Genomic DNA, 16,962 nt, shown 5'->3' with positions numbered 1-16,962 from the left:
ATTTTTGGTAGAAGCAAGTTTTATAATCTTTGCAAGAGGAAGTGACTGTTCCTTCAGGTTCTTCAAACAGGCAGTCTGATACAATTGTGCAACTCGTTTTACAAAACCATCCTCCAAGTTAGTAAATAATTTTTGCCCAAGTGGGATAAGAGACCAGCTTATCCCTTAGTTACAATCCTCGGTCGTGAATTGGTACTTGAAGTTGCCCATAGCATAGTTAGCTGAGAGGTAGTTAGAGAAATAGAGATGGTGAGGATTTTAAAGTTGCTATAATTAAACTCTCATTATGAGAATCTGGGAACACTTTAATTGTGTTTGTGCACCTACGAGAAGAACTGGAAAAAGAACAAAGGGTTTTTGCTGAGTATGATTAAATGCACCTCACACAGGTAAAGAGTGATTAATGTACAGAAGTTTCATATACAATGACAATAATTGTCTAACACACTGATTAGGAAAACAAAAGAAAGTTCTTTGTCTTCCAATGAGTCTACAACAATTTCCAGACTTGTCTGATTTTGAGTTTTCCAGAGAAGGGAAGGAAAAACGTGATTTTTCTCTCCAGATTCCAAATTATTAGAGGAGGTCTCAGTTTCATCTACTGTTTGCCCACCAAGATGTAGTTTCAGGGCTTATAGATCTCATTAATTGGTATTATTCATAATGGTAATGCTATGTATGGAGGTACGATCAGTAATGGGCAGCCAAAAATTTTACTGCCACACTGTGGATGTGGCTTATTTTGTAGGTGTAGCTTAATGGTCATGTGACTGGGTAGGAGTGTCTTGCTGGCCATGTGACCAGGTGGGAGTGGCTCGAGTGATCATCATCGTTCAAGTGAACTGTTAAATCCTTGACTTACAACCTTACCAGTGTCACTTGCTGGGGTGACAATTTGCTTCGCGCTTCCTACGCTCTCCTTCCTGGGTCATCATGCCCCTGCCTCAGGCTGGGTAGCTAGGCGAACGGGTGCTGCCAGAAGCATAAATGCTGCCAGCACCACTTCCACCCACGCCTTCTGCTTGCACCTCAGGTGGGAGGTAGCCCCATGAAGCTGGAGAGGAGCCGGGCAGAAGAGAGGAAAGCTCGTCCAAGGCCAGGAAGGAGGAAAGAGGAAAAAAGCAAGGAGCACAGATGCAGCAGCAGCAGCAGGGAAAGAAAGGAGAGCCGAGCCGAGACTAATAATCCAGGAAGTGACAGCCACTGATCAGCTGAAGCTGTGCATGCATCTTCATTTATGCCGGTGGAACTGCATTCCATCCATCCTGCCTGCTGCCCACCCCTGGGTACGATCCAATTTTGCATGTTGCCTGCTGATTGGGCCAGCCGCGAGCGGGAGTTTTGAATGACTGTCACAAGCTGACCGCCTACAAAGCTAGTCTTCAAAAGTTGCTTACCCGGAGCCTCAAGCTCGAGGACTTGGGCTGTGGAGGCACCGGGGAAACTGTTTTTGGGGCTCTCGAGTGCCCCGCAGCCTCGTCCCTTTTGAGGAACGAGATACTTTGGGCCCCGCCTCACTAATTTTCCACACAGCTGAGGAAACCCGCCGGCTTTTTCAATGACCCCCGCCCCTTGGGGCGAGGAGAGGCATCCCTACCAATCCGAGGAACGGGTTTTCAAGTGCAGCCAATAAACGGGCGAGAGGGGCAGGGAGAAAGACCCCAAGGGAAGCCTCTGAGGGGGTTTGGGCGGGAAAGGGGCGTGGCGGCGCTCACACGGTTGCTCTCGGTTCCCGCGCGGGACCCCCCAGTCTGCGCCTGTGCGAGGAGCTGGAGCTCAGCGCTGCTCACTGGGCACAATGACTGCTGCGGGCGCCAGGGGGACGGGACACGGTGGTGGGCCAAAACCGCCCCACCCAATTTTTCAATTTGGCCGGGCCCCTGACGCCAGTAGCAGTAATACTGGCCTATCGGAGGCCATGATTGTGTGTGTGTGTGGGGGAGATAGTGAAACTGATCCTTTGACAGCTGAAAAGATTCTCCTCTTACCCCCGATATCCCAGAAGGCAAAAGCAAACCACAAGCTTAAAGCTCTAGCAATTGTGGAGAGCTCCAATGAAAATGGGGGAAACTACAAGCTTTTCCTCCAGCAGCACTTCCCTATCTGGCTCTAGGCCATAGGCACACATGCTCAATTAAGTATTTGATGGGTGGGGGTGGCTGGAGAATGATTAGGCCTCAAGTACGAAGCACCAAAGCACTTGGATTTCTTTAAAAAAAATAGTTAAATTCACAGCCAAAGAAAATACAGTCGGTGTGCAATAGAGGATCCTGGGATCAACTCCTCGTGGCAGAAGAGTTGAAGTATGATGGTATTCCCAGCTGCGGGTCCTGCCCCCACTTCTCTTGACCACAAGTTTTTCAACGTTGCTAATGAATTGTCAGATCTTTTAGCCCTTCCCTCATTAAGTGCCCCGGTTCTAGCTCTATACACTCATATGGCAATGCCTGGAAAGGAGTTACTTGAATTGGAGGAAAGAAAGACAGCCCATCAGGCAGCGTCAAGGCTGTATTCCATGAAATAGCTAGTTGTAACAAAACCAGAAAGCTGAAAACAATATATGCAAAATGCATTTGGATTATGATTTTTTTGGTTGCGTATCTAAATTATTGCAGAAGTCACTTGATTAAAGTAATAATTCTGCGTGAAGTTGAGAACGAGGAAGATTTTTATTCAATTTTGTGCCTGATAAAATCAAGCTGTCTTAATGTATCAAGAGCAGTGATGGGCTACCAAAGTTTTTACTACCACACTGTGGGCGTGGCTTATGCATTTTGTTTCAACATCTTTCCATGCAAATTGGGTGCTCTGGGGTGGAGCTCCATTTTCGCTACCCCACTGCATTCCCCCCCATCCAGGCAGTAGCTCACCCCTAATTATCTACTATATAAAGTGTACGTACACATACGCATGCACAACTCTTCTACAATTATACACATTCAAACTCGTTTGCTACAATAGGAAAAACATATCCAGAGCCCAGAAGGGGCAAAAAAAGAAAAAAAAAACCTAAATTTTGCTACTGGTACTGTGTATCTGACCGTACCCGTAGGAGCCCATCACTGATCAAGAGTGTATTACATTTCGTAGTTTCTGTTCTGGAGTAGTAGATCCTTGGAACAAACTTCCAGCAGACCTGGTTGGTAAATCCACAGTAACTGAATTTAAACATGTCTGGGATAAACATATATCCATTCTAAGATAAAATACAGGAAATAGGGGCAGACTAGATGGATCATAAGATCTTTTTCTTCCGTCGTCTTCTATGTTTCTATGTTTCTTTGTTTTAGAAATCTAAAAACCTGAGCTTTTTAGAACCGGAAGGGAGGCACTGGAAACAAAATGGAGGCTGAATGTTAATTGAAAAGAGGGTCCATTTATTGGTGAACTAAACCACCAGGATTTGTGGTTCTGGTGCAGCTGAACAAAAGGTTGAATAAGTAGATGGATCTTTATAGGTTTCTCTGACTTTGAAGTTTTAACCGTTCGGGGGATGGTGCAATGAACGGAATTGAGCAATTCCTATTGTGGCTTAATGGTTTCACTTCTGTGTTGGATCTTGGGTGGGGTCTGCTGTCTAATCCTACCATTTTGCCTTTATTAGCTGTCAAACTTTGCTGTGAGGAGTTTTGAAATATCCTGTCTTTAACGGATTTCTGCCTCTGGTATTTGCTTTGCTTATGAATACAGGAAGTATCTAGATACTTGTCTTTCATTAACTCTTTAACTCTTAAGTGCTGGCATCTGCTGTGAGCTATTAAGAAAGACTGGGGCTGCTTTTTGTCTTTAAGAGCGTCTTTGTAAGGTCTGGCCTCTCCCCTTTATTCAAGAAAGTAAAGACTCTTGAAACTTGGCATTTCAAAAGGACCTTTTTATTGAACAGGGTGATAGCAGGATGAAATAAAAGTAAGCTTTGAGATCTTTTAAGCCAGTGATGGCGAATCTTTTTCCCCCTAGGATGCCGAAAGAGCATGGGCACGCACTATTGCACATGCACGAGTGCCCATACCCATCATTCAATGCCTGTGGAGGGCAAAAACAGCTTCTCCCACCTCCGGAGGCCCTCTGGAGGCCAGAAAAACCCTGTTTCCCAACTTCTGGTGGGCCCAGTAGGCTCGTGTTTCATCCTCCCCAGGCTCCAAAGGCTTCCCTGGGGCCAAGGGAGGGTAAAAATGCCCTCCCCCATCTCCCGGAGGCTCTCTGGAAGCCAAAAACGTCCTCCCAGAGCCTCTGTGAGAGCCAAAAATCAACTGGTCAGCAGAGACATGCACGTTGGAGCTGAGCTACAGCAACGGCTCACGTGCCAGTAGATATGGCTCCACGTGCCACCTGTGGCGCCCGTGCCATAGATTTGCCTTCACTGCTTTAGGCAGTACATGTAGAATAAAAGGAATTAGGAAGCCCTCCCAACAGTCAGATGTGGATTCAGTCAATCTGCTGGTGTGAAAATACTATTGCACTGGCCCCTCTGAGAACGCGATAAGGGAAGTTTCCCAAGGTCATCTTCTGCCGGCTTTCAGGTGATATAACCCACATGGCCCTCCATCCCCTTACATCCCCCAAAATATGTGAAAAACCCAGGGCATCTAGACACCAGACAAAAAGGTTATAAATCGATAGCATGCATGATATAAGATACATGGAAGAAAGCTATTCCCCTGAAGAATGGCAGATTCATGGATCTGTCAATATTTCTCCATTTCTCCTTTAGAAAAATACAATATTCTGCCTTCTTTAACATCCCCCAAAATACAGTGGTACCTCGGTACTCAAACGCTTTGGTTCTCGTACATTTCGGATAACGAACAAAATTTTTGGCAAAAATTTGCTTCGGTATCTGAACAAAAATTTGGATACCGAACAGCCAGAGAAAATTTTGTTCATTATCCGAAATGTTACCGCCGGGGGCTGCTGCAATCCCAGCAGCTTCAGTGGGCTGAGGAGCTCTCTAAGAGCTCCAAGCTGCAGGAAGGGTGGGGGCTGCTACAATCCCAGCAGCTTCAGGGGGCTGAGGAGTTCTATAATTCCTCCTAGCTGCAGGAAGGGTGGGGGCTGCTACAATCTCAGCAGCTTCAGGGGGCTGAGGAGCTCTCTAAGAGCTCCAAGCTGCAGGAAGGGTGGGGGCTGCTACAATCCCAGCAGCTTCAGGGGGCTGAGGAGTTCTATAATTCCTCCTAGCTGCAGGAAGGGTGGGGGCTGCTACAATCTCAGCAGCTTCAGGGGGCTGAGGAGCTCTCTAAGAGCTCCAAGCTGCAGGAAGGGTGGGGGCTGCTACAATCCCAGCAGCTTCAGGGGGCTGAGGAGTTCTATAATTCCTCCAAGCTGCAGGAAGGGTGGGGGCTGCTGCAATCTCGGCAGCTTTGGGGGGCTCCTTTCTTCATTGCTTCCTCTTATTACCTGTAAGCAGCTGCAAAAACTTTCTCCTTCCCGGTGGCTCCTTCCCTTCGAGTAGCAACAGCGCCGGGAACGTCATGTGATGAAGGGAAGCCGCCGGAGCCATCTCAGCAGTTGCCGTCACTCCAGCAGCTTCCCTTCATTACGTGACGTTCCCGGCGCTGTTGCTCCTCGAAGGGAAGGAGCCACCGGGAAGGAGAAAGTTTTTGCAGCTGCTTACAGGTAATAAGAGGAAGCAATGAAGAAAGGAGCCCCCCGAAGCTGCCGGGATTGCAGCAGCCCCCACTCTTCCTGCAGCTTGGAGGAATTATAGAACTCCTCAGCCCCCTGAAGCTGCTGGGATTGTAGCAGCCCCCACCCTTCCTGCAGCTTGGAGTACCGAATTTATTAATCCCATTGGAAATAAAGAAAATAGATTTAATTGGTTCCCAGCGAGTTAACAGGGGCTGGGAACCAATTAAATCCATTTCCATTATTTCCTATGGGATAAATAAATTCGGTACTCGACCAAATCGGTTCTCGACCACACTTCTGGAACGAATTGTGGTCGAGTACCGAGGTACCACTGTATCTCATTCTTCTAAGGGGGGGGGGTCTGCCCAAAATACAATAATAAAATAGTCAATAAAATAAAATCAAGTATAATTATTATGACCTTTGACCAGCATTTACAATAATACAGTACAGTAAAAATGTTCCATAAAGTGTTATGGCAGAGAAGGCCCTCTCCTGGGACACGCTAAGGCAGACATGTCAGTCACGCACCCTAGTGCCTGGATCTGACCTGTGATATGCCCAGAGTTGTCCCATGGAGCTGTACTGGAGATGGTGAGGGACCAGCTCCTGCCATCCTGGCCCTGGAGCCCTCCGTCCACACCCACCCACTTGGCCGCGGTGACCAGGCCACACCCGCCCTGTGCTCTAATCCTTCTTTTTAATAGACTAGCCACTACACATACTTAGACATAATCTGCCTTTATTTTCCCCAAGCATTTCTGGGAGAGCAGAGCAGAGCAGAGAAGAGAAGAGAAGAGAAAGTTCCACGAGGAAACAAGGCAAGACAAAGACAAGACATCAAACCGTAAGTGATTGATTCCTACTACCCATTGAACACCAAAAAACCTTAATCTGCCCAGCGCACCCCAGGACCTCCAGCACCCTAGCACCATCAAACATCTTGCCATTAGCCCAAACCCCCTGCAGAACCCAGCTTACCCTGCCACCAGCCGAGCTATCAACCAAGGCTTGGAGCCATCTGAAGCTTGTAAGCCAAGAGAGAGACCAGGGAGCAAGGTGAATAACCCTTATTTTGAACAAGCGCCAGGAGTCCTGTTAACAACAAAAGGACCTATAAGCACTCCATTCAAAGGGATACCGAAAAATCTTCTAAATCATCTCCGCAAACACCATTTGGGCTAATAAGGCAAGCTTAAACTACCAGGTGCTGGCTGTGAAGGAAGAGGGGGGTTTACTGTACATTTGAAAGCCATTGTTCTTGCCTGTTTCAACTATTTGCCTCTCTCTTAAAGTTACAAACTGCTTAAGTGAAGTTGTTAAGTATACCTCTACAACCCTAATTGCCTCTCCCTCAACACACTATAAAGCTCCCACAATTGTTCATGATACTTGCTAAGTGCAGTTGGTCAGCCATTTGCAAATCTATCTGGAGGTGAAGCTGCCTGTCCAACATTTTTAGAGTCATCCAATTTAGGGTCACTTCAGGTTTTTGTAATTTGCTTTCGGTTTCTTTAATTGCTTTAAAAAATGGACAGATGTTGTAATGGCTCTGTCAGCGAACCAACTAGCGTCTGAGAAATAAATCACAATCCACTGCTGTGCTCTCACAGAACGTTCGATTTATTATCAAAGCCATATTTGGATTCATTGCAGTCAATGCCAGTATTAAAACACCCTCCCTTAGCATCCAGGTTAAAGTTCACTATCACAACCCCACACCCAGGGGTGGGCAGCAGGCAGGACGGGGTGGAATGCAGTTCCACCGGCAGAAATGAAGTTGTGTGCCCAGCTCCAGCTGACTATTCCCCCCTCCCATCCTTTTCCTTCTCCTCGGAAAGCTGCAGGGAGACCAGCACCGGCAGGAGTTACAGGGGGCCCATTTCCTTCCTGCTCTAATCAGCACCCATTCACCGGGGGTGGGGGGCGACCCAGAAAGGAGAGCATGGGAAACACAAAGCAAATTGTCCCCCTAATGAGCGACACTCTTGAGGTTGTAAATCGAGGACTTAACAGTTCACTTGAATGATGATGATTGTTCAAGCCACTCCCACCTGGTCACATGGCTGGCAAGCCACTCCTACCCAGTCACATGACCATCAAGCCACACCCACAAAATAAGCCACACCCACAGTGTGGCAGTAAAAGTTTTGGCTGCCCATTACTGCCCACACCCACAAGTGCAGTCATGTGGACCAATCCAGGGAAGGGAGTGTTGGCTTTTTTCACTTGTTCAGTCACCTTAAACTTTGCACAAGGAATATGCAATGGTTGCCAATCTCTCTCTCTCACACACACACTCCTCCCATATTCCTATCGCTGCTACTGTACCAGGTGGCCTGACAGGCTCTTTTCAAGGCTGCCTACCAGAGATAGTGGCTGCCCTTTGCTCTAGAGTCCTCTCACCCCATTGGAAGGAAGTTCTCTCTTTTTCCATGTCTTTGATATTGGAGCCTTTGGCCAATACTTGCAGGTTCCTCCCCCTTTATGGACAGAATCCAGTTGGTCAATGGACCTTCCTGGAATATAGAAAGTTGCTCTTTTGTTGATCATTTGTTTGTGTGTGTGAGCAGGATACAGCCTGGTGATCTCTCTCAAGCTGCTTTCTTCTGTCGAATAAATCTGACAAGTGAGTAAGTCTGCAGTATTGTTTTTTTTATAAGTGTTTTTATTGAATATATACATTAAAAACAGGGTACAGAAAGGCAATGGGAATATATATAATGTACATTCTAACATTTATAATTTTCTTATATAATATATGTAGGTGGGGAAGGAGAAAGAAGAAAAGGGAGGGGGTTGGGGAAGAAGGGAAAAAGATGTAAAGGGGAGGGGGATAGGAAATTGGAACAGAAGAGGAGTAGTAAGAAGAGTGTATAGGGCCAGCGTTAGAGCTGGGGCTTTCATGCTTTGCGGCCTTTGTTTTAAGCACATAGGTGGTGTAGATTTCCCTAAAGTTTTTATCCATATATTTTTGTTGTAATTGTTAGTGCCAACATGTATCAGTAGTTTAAGGGTTTGTTCATTCAGTTTCTTTGTAATTTAAAGTTCGTGTCAATCGATGTTTACAATTTGTCGTTTCAGTTTGATATTATGATTTGTGACATAGATTGCTAGTTTTACAAGTTGTTTTTGTTGGATATTTTTCTTGATGAAATTTTTTTAAGTAATTTCTTTTTTTTAACCAATGGTACCATTTGTCCCATGCTTTATAGAAATCTGTCTCATCCTTGTTTTGCAATTCCATTGTTAGTTTGGACATTTCTGCACATTCCATTATTTTAATCAAAAGGGATAAAAAGGTTGGGGTTTTTTCCTGCTTCCAGAATTGTGCATATAGAATCCTTGCGGCTGTAATAATGTGAATTATAATATATCTGTTTTCTTTACTAAAGTTTTGTCTTATGATTCCTAATAAAAATAGTTCAGGTTTTGCATGGATGATCTGGGAAGTAATTTGTTCTAGCATAGTTTTAATTTTATACCAATATTTTTGGGAGGTTTCACATGTCCACCAGATGTGGTAGTATGCACCTGGTTTTTCCCTGCACTTCCAACATAGTGGTGATAGGTTTGGATACATTTTTGCAAGTCTAGCAGGTGGCAAGTGCCATCTGTAGAACATTTTGTAATGATTTTCCTTATATGAAGTTGCCATCGTTAGTTTGTAGTTAACAGTCCAAATTTTTTCCCATTCGTTTAAATAAATTGTGTACCCAAAATTTTGTGACTACGCTATCATAGTTCCTTTAACTATTTATTCTACTGTATCATGTTGAAGGAGGATATTGTATATGTTTGATATTTGTTTTTTTTGTGGACCAAAAATTATCTTATCAAGGAGGTTGTTTTTTTGAAAGCCTAATTTGTTCTTATCTTAATTATATTTTGATTTAATTTGTAGGTAGTGTAACCAATCCACTTTAATACCTTTTTCCATGAGTTTTTGTTTAGGGATTAGATAATTATTTTCGTTTAACAGTTGGTCGTATGTTATAATTTTGTCAGGGGTTAATGCATTCGGGTATATAATTGCTTCTGTTGGGGATATCCATTTTGGGATACAGAAGTAATGGTTTTTTTAAATAAAGTGCCAGGTGTTAAGGTTTTTCGTATGTAGTGTGATCTGAAGTATGTTGGTATTTTACCTATGTCTTCCATCAGAAACTTGTGCCACCCGGATTGAAGGTCATAGCCTTCAAGTGTTAATATTCTAGAATTTTTAAGTGTTATCCATTCTTTCAGTAAATTTGCAATTGAGGCATGGTAATATAGTTCCATGTTTGGTAACCCGAATCCACCTCTTGACCTATGGTCTTGTAGGTCTTTAAGTTTTATTCTGGCCCTTTTTTTTGTCCATATAAATTTGCGAATTTTTTTGTGTAAGTTTTGTAAAAAGGTCCTGTTTAATTTAATGGGTGCAGTTTGAAAAAGGTATAAAAATCTAGGGAGTATATTGCTTTTAATTACAGCAATTTTCCCCATTATAGAAAGTGGGAGCTTCGACCATCTGCAAAAATCTTTGTCCATTTCATTGATTAGTTTATCGTAATTGTCTTTCTTGATAGTGCTGCAATTAGCAGTAATCCATAGTCCTAGGTATTTAACTTTTTTGGCGGTTTTGATTTTGGTAGATTCCTCTAGTTTCAATATCTGCTGTTTTGTCATATTTTTTGTTATCATTTTTGTTTTTTCCCTATTGATTTTTAGTCCGGCAATCTTTCCAAATTTATTTATTTCATTAATTAGAATAGGTGCAGAATTTAAGGGGTCTTGTACAATGAACACCATGTCATCAGCAAATGCTTGAAGTTTATAGTGTTCACTTTTAATTTTTAGTCCTTGGATTTCCTTGTTGTGTCTTATTTTATTTAGTAGAACTTCTAGTGCGAAGATAAAGATCAGGATTGTTGAATAACAGTTTTTTTTCAGAGAATTAGATGATTTTTAGGAAAGGGACTAGAATTTCTTGTTTTTCTTCTGGGTAGTTAATACTACTTAGGCTAGTGTTAAATCACGACTCCGGAGGTTAGTTAAACAGAATGCATTTATTGCAAGAAGTGGCAGGAAACAATCACCAACAAAGTATCTTCCAAACTGAGGGCAACGGCTAGCCCGTTGCCCTATTTATACTGTTAAAAACGGCGGGCTTTTCCCAACAGACAGCCATTTAACTTCCGCGGCTATTTTCCAAATAGCCGCGTCTTAACCAATCACAGATTTTCTACAATATTTTTTAAAGAACACAACAGCTAGTTAGTTGTATTGCAGGCTAAACATACATAAATATACAACAATTTCTTCAGCCTTGATATGCTTGCTAGAGTTTGAGACACAGAGAACAAGGGTGGAAAAGAAAAGCAGGGAAGAGAAAGCCCATACTGGGTTCCCATTTCTTCTAGGTTTAGATATGTGCTTTTCACCATCTTTACCTAGCAATAAGACCCATTAAAGATCAGTGGGATATTCTTCTAGGTAGATACTGATAGAATTGCATTTCTTAAAGCACTTGTGCAATTGTACTGGATACATCACGGGTGGCATTATTTCTCCTTTGCTCTAATATTGCTGGCTGTACAGCTGATGATTTGTTCAGTTTTGGAACCTTTGGAACTTTTGGAATTGAGTCTTTATCCTCCATATCTGCTGGCATGTGAGCTTTTACCTAGCTCAGCTCCAATGGGTGTGCCAGCCAGCGGATTTTTGGCTCACACAGAGGCTCTGTGAGAGCATTTTTAGCTTCCAGAGAGCCTCCAGGGGGATGTGGGAGGGCAAAACACGAGCTTACTGGGCCTACCAGAAGTTGGGAAACAGGCTGTTTGAAGCCTCCAGAGGGGCTCTGGGGGGAGGAAGCTGTTTTCACCCTCCCTGGGCATTGAATTATGGGTGTGGGCAATCGCACATGTGCAATAGCACACACTCTTTCGGCACCCGAGGAAAAAAAGGTTTGTCATCACTGACCTAGGTCCACCCACAACAGCTCGCACGGATGCATTCTGGACCAACTGTAGTCTCCGAACGCTCTTCAGGAGTAGCCCCATGTAGAGTGCATTGCAATAGTCTAACTGTGAGATGATAAGCGCATGAGTGACCATGAGAAAAGTCTCCTGATCGCAATTGGTGCACTAGGCGAACCTGTGCAAAGGTCCCCCTAGCTACAATTGACAGATGGTGGTGTAATCTCAGCTGAAAGTCACAATTCAAAGTGTTGGTCATGACCTTTAAAGCCCTACATGACATTGGACCAGAATACCTCTGGAACCGCCTGCTACTGCACAAATCCCAGTGATCGATAAGGTCCCACAGAGTTGGCCTTCTCCGGGTCCCGTTGACTAAACAATGTCATTTGGCGGGCCCCAGGGGAAAAGCCTTCTCTGTGGTGGCCCCGGCCCTCTGGAACCAACTCCCCCTGGATATTAGAACTGCCCCCACCCTTCCTGTCTTTCGTAAATTACTCAAGACTTATTTATACCACCAGGCATGGGGGAGTTGAGACACCTTTTCCCCAGGCTTTTTTATACTTCGTTTTATGTTTGGTATGAATGTGCTGTTTGGTTTTTTAAATAATGATAGGGTTTTTAATATTAGATTTGTTCCACTGCTATATTGTTTTTATTGCTGTTGTGAGCCGCCCCGAGTCTTCGGAGAGGGGCAGCATACAAACAAACAAACAAACAAACAAACAAACAAACAAACAAAGAAACAAAGACAGACAGACAGACAAATTGTGAAGTTATAAGTTGTCTACAAAGTCGTATCCACCTAGCTTGTATTTTGTGTTTCGATTTTTTTTTTTTGCCAATATGCAAGACAGAACATATTTTGGTTGAGATTTGGAGTTTGTTTGTTTGTTCTTTGGACTTCTATGCCACCCTTCTTCATAGACTCAGGGCAGCTCTCAACAAGATAAATACAGAAACACTGGCAGTTTAAAAAAATCATCAACATCCATCCTATCATAATATACATTCACATCATTGACTGGAGTAACGCGTTAACACTTTGCCTGGTGGCAAAGTTGAGTTTGTAAAACCTTTCCAAAGGCCAAGAGTATGGGGGCAGTATGAATCTCTGGAGGGAGTTGATTCCAAAGGGCCGGAGCCACCACAAAGGAGGCTCTTCTCCTAGGCCCTGCTAGACAGCATTGCCTGGCTGACGGGACCTGGAGAAGGCCAACTCAGTGGCACCTGACTGGCCGCTGGGATATATGAGGCAGAAGATGGTCCCATAGGTAATCTGGTCCTAAGCCATGTAGGGCTTTATAGGTCACACGCAACATTCTAAATTGCTATTGGAGAACAATCTGTAGCCAATGCAGCTCACATAGTGATGATGAAACACGGGGATGTGTTGGAAAGCCCATGACTGCTTTTGCGGCTGCATTTTGCAGTACCTGCACACTCTGAATATTCTCTTAAAGGTAGCCCCATGTAGAGGGCATTGCAGTCATCGAACCTCGAGGTTGCCAATTGTTTGACCATTCTGGCAGATAGTCAAGGTCTTTCTGTAGGGTAGCAGCATTGTTATTTATTTTAGTTATACAGTATCTTAACCACAATTCACAAGATAGGGCTTAGTATACCAAGTTCCAGAATAGGATTCCGGAATAAGTTAGAAAATTAGAACACAGAAAATATATAATAACGCTGTTATCAGTGAACCAAATAGCATCTGAGAAATAAATGAATTTCCACTCCTGTGCATTCACACACGTTTCGATGTATTAACAAAGACATTCTGGATTCACCTCCGATGATTCCAACCCTGGAATCCCCATCCAGGTTAAAGTTCATTTCACATCCCCACACCTACAAGTGCAATCATGTGGACCAATCCGGTGTAGGGATTTCTGGTTCCTTCATTTATACAGTTAACCTTGGACCCTGCGTAAAGGAATGTGTGGTGGTATAAATCTCTCTCTCTCACACCCCTCCCATTTCTCTAGCGCTGCTAACTGTTGTCAGGCTTTGTCAGTACTGAATTTGGGTCTGACCACTGTATTAGAAACCCTGGCGAAAATCTACTAGTTAAACTGTCCATTCACTGAGCAAGGGGATCAGTAATCAAGAGTTCTAAGAAGTTCTTCTAGAATGTTTTCCATACATCATGAAGAAGGGTAAAGTTGACTAAGCCCTTCCCTGCTCACCACTGGTGTCCTCAGCAAAAAAGTAGCCCTACAATCATAATAAAGTAATCATGAATTGGCATAAGGTGGGCTGATACAGTAGTGGAATAATCTCATATTGCTTGTAACTTTTTCCAGGTCCACCGAATTGTCCTACTGTTGCAATGCCTTGTCTACTATGCCCTTCTCTCTTGTGCTGCCTCCTCCTCCTCCTCCCCTTTCCATTAGCCTCCGGTTCTGCTTCTAATGAGGACACAGTGGTCATAACCAGCAGTGGCCCTATTAAGGGCAAGCAGTTCCTGTCTGGCCTTGGGTCTGTGACAGCCTATCTAGGCGTTCCTTATGCTGAGCCTCCCCTGGAGAAGTTGCGTTTCCAGAAACCTCTCCCACATCAGCCATGGAATCAAACATTGGAAGCCACCAGCTTTGGCAATTCCTGTCCTCAATTTATTTTCCAGGATATCCCTGAAGCAGATATATGGTCTCCTAAAACACCACTGTCAGAAGATTGCCTTTCCCTCAACATCTGGGTGCCACACCCACAACCTTCTTCATCAGTCCCTGTTCTGGTCTGGTTACATGGAGGGTTATATTTAATGGGCACTTCTTCAGTGGACATCTTCAATGGGACACATTTGGCTGCCACTGAGAATGTCATTGTGGTCACCATCAATTATCGCTTGGGAGCCCTGGGCTTTCTGTACTTGCCACCAGCTGCTCCAGGGAACCTAGGCTTATGGGACCAACAGCTGGCCCTGGAGTGGATAAAAGAGAATGCAGCTGTCTTTGGGGGAGATCCTTCTCAGGTGACCATTTTTGGATGCAGTGCTGGAGGAGCGTCTGTGAATTTCCACCTTCTCGCACCGAAAAGCCAGGACCTTTTTGCCCAAGCGGTGATCCAGAGTGGAACAGCCAATGCCTTCTGGGCTTGGAGGTCTTCTGAGGAAGCCAGACAAAAATCATTGGAATTTGTTCATCTGCTAGGTTGCTCCGAGGACAATAATATCAGCATAGTACATTGTCTGCAAACAAAAAATATTTCTGAATTTATTCGCCATGAAATATCTCTGTTCCTCAAAGGTGGCTTCATTTGGAATGTTCCCTTCAGGCCAACCGTAGATGGGGAGTTTTTGCTTGGTGATCCAGAAAAGCTCATGGAGGAGGGGCAAATTCAGGTCAAACCAGTCCTCATAGGTGCAACCTCTGATGAAGCGGCCACATTTGCCCACAATGTTTTCCCTAACATAAATGACAATCTCATAAATCAGGAGCAGCTTCTGAAAGGGATAGGGCTGTTGGTGCCCAATGCAACCGAAGATTTTATTCGGACGATTGCATCGAGATACAGTGAAGGACAACACGGCCCAGCACAATACCGCTCCGCTCTGTCCCACTTCTATACAGACCGAATGATTTTGTGCCCATTGATGGAAGCTGCAGGAAATATCAGGAAAACTGGGACTCCTGTATATTCCTATTTATTTGCACATCGCCCTTCATGGTCAATATGGCCTGAATGGACTGGGGCATCTCACAGTGCTGAGGTTCCTTTTGTTTTTGGAACCCTTGAATCAGTGATGCCTGTCAATCAAACATACACAGAGGCTGAAGCCAGGCTGAGCCGTAAGGTGATGCACTACTGGGCAGAGTTTGCCAGAAATGGGTAAGCGGTTCACTTTATTTCTTTAAATTTGTATTGCAGCCCCCCCATTCAACCAATGCACTTTATATCTAAAGTAATGCAGCCCTAAATAACAATATTAACATAGAATGTTGCTTGTTTTCAATCCACCAAGGCATGGCCACAGAACTGAGAGAAAAGTTTGGCCAAGTGTTGAACCTGGCTGCCTCTTGTCTCCTTCTCATGTTTGCTCTGGGTGTATGAGCCCAAGGAAACAAGGAGTGGCTGGGAGGGGAAGGGAGGGGAGGTGACACTCCAGCAAAAGACTGCCATCTTCGATGCTACTGGAGCACCCTATGAAGCCGTCCTTGGGCACGGGCGTGTCCGGTGGTGCGTGTGTGCCTGGCAGCATAAGATTTGGTTTCTGCACATGCACAGTGTTCTGTCTGGGTTCCCCCAAACGCCAACACCAACTAAAAAGATTAGCCAGACACGCTGGTAAAAAGCAAAGTCATTTTATATCTTTGAAAACAAACACAGATAACAAAAACTTTTCTTAGAAACTGGAATGCTATGAAGCTTCACAGAAGAGTCACGACAGCCAGACAATACAATAGGCTTCTTGCTGGCACACACACCACTGTAGATAATAAAACCCATGCCTCTCTCAAGTTTTCAGCCTTCAAGGCCACAAGCCAGAATCAGAGACGCCAAGGATCGAAGCAGGGTCACAGGATTCCCAAAAGATAACTCTCCACAATACAGGAAGGGCGGGCCTGCCTTTTCAACCTTTCTGAGGAGAACCACACCCAAACCCAGCTGTTGCCTATTAGGGATGGAAATACCTGGCTAATTGTCCCCTTCTTTGTGCTGCCCTTCTCTGCCTCATATTGATGATGGCTTGTGCGTTCTCATCTAAGGACTCCAGGCTACTCACTGGGGAGAGCTCCCCCCCGGGGGTCTCAGGCTGTTCTCCCTCCTCCTCGGCCTGACATTCCTCTTCCCCATCTGCCTGGTCCTCCTCCTCCTCCTGTTCCTCGTCCTCCCCCTCTGAGCATGGAACCGGCAGAGTTCCAGCCGTTCCCTGAGGAGCCTCAGACTGAATCACAACACCCAGCAAGCAAAATCTCATGTGAGGATGTATGCCGAGCGAGATTTTGGTGATTTTTGCCAATATTTTTGCTTTCACACATGTGCAGAAGCAAAACGTTGGTGAAAATTGCCGAAATCTCATTTGTGTTAATGTCTTTGCTTGATGCGCATGCACAGAAGCTAAATCTCATGCAGGCGTGCATGGGCACGCATTGGGGATGCACAGCTGCATGAGCATTCCAAAAATCGCTACCAGAACGTAGCACCTTATGGTTCCAGTAGCAGGCCATCAATGGGCCAGTCAGTGGTGCGATTTACTGGTTCTCTGAACTGCACTTAATCGTCGCCACTGATTCTATGGAACCTATCAGAACCTGCTGAAAATCACCCCTGCTCTAGTCAATTCTGGAGAAGAGGCTGTCCAATCTCTTCCTAAAAACCTCCAGCGAGGAAGCACTCACAGCTTCTGAAGGAAAGCTGTTCCACTGATCAATTG

At 44.7% G+C, this 16,962-nt stretch overlaps 1 protein-coding gene across 5 annotated transcripts in view; it reads left to right on the top strand.

Moving 5' to 3' along the window:
- The first annotated feature begins 8,175 nt into the window (after positions 1–8,175).
- The window catches only part of LOC139160210 (cholinesterase-like), a 116,195-nt gene continuing 107,408 nt past the window's right edge, over positions 8,176–16,962 (top strand). For 3 of the 5 annotated variants that reach the window (XM_070737848.1, XM_070737849.1, XM_070737850.1), the window contains exons 1-2: positions 8,199–8,257; positions 13,892–15,416. In XM_070737848.1, coding sequence (XP_070593949.1) covers positions 13,918–15,416 — 1,499 coding nt within the window. In that variant the 5' untranslated portion in view covers positions 8,199–8,257; positions 13,892–13,917. Of the gene's footprint in view, positions 8,262–13,891; positions 15,417–16,962 lie in introns of all 5 variants that reach the window. The other 2 variants (XM_070737847.1, XM_070737846.1) reach the window with 2 other exon arrangements.

Source organism: Erythrolamprus reginae, chromosome 2, assembly GCF_031021105.1.
Source record: "Erythrolamprus reginae isolate rEryReg1 chromosome 2, rEryReg1.hap1, whole genome shotgun sequence".
Lineage (NCBI taxonomy): Eukaryota > Metazoa > Chordata > Lepidosauria > Squamata > Dipsadidae > Erythrolamprus > Erythrolamprus reginae.
This window is presented reverse-complemented; position numbering and strand designations above follow the sequence as displayed.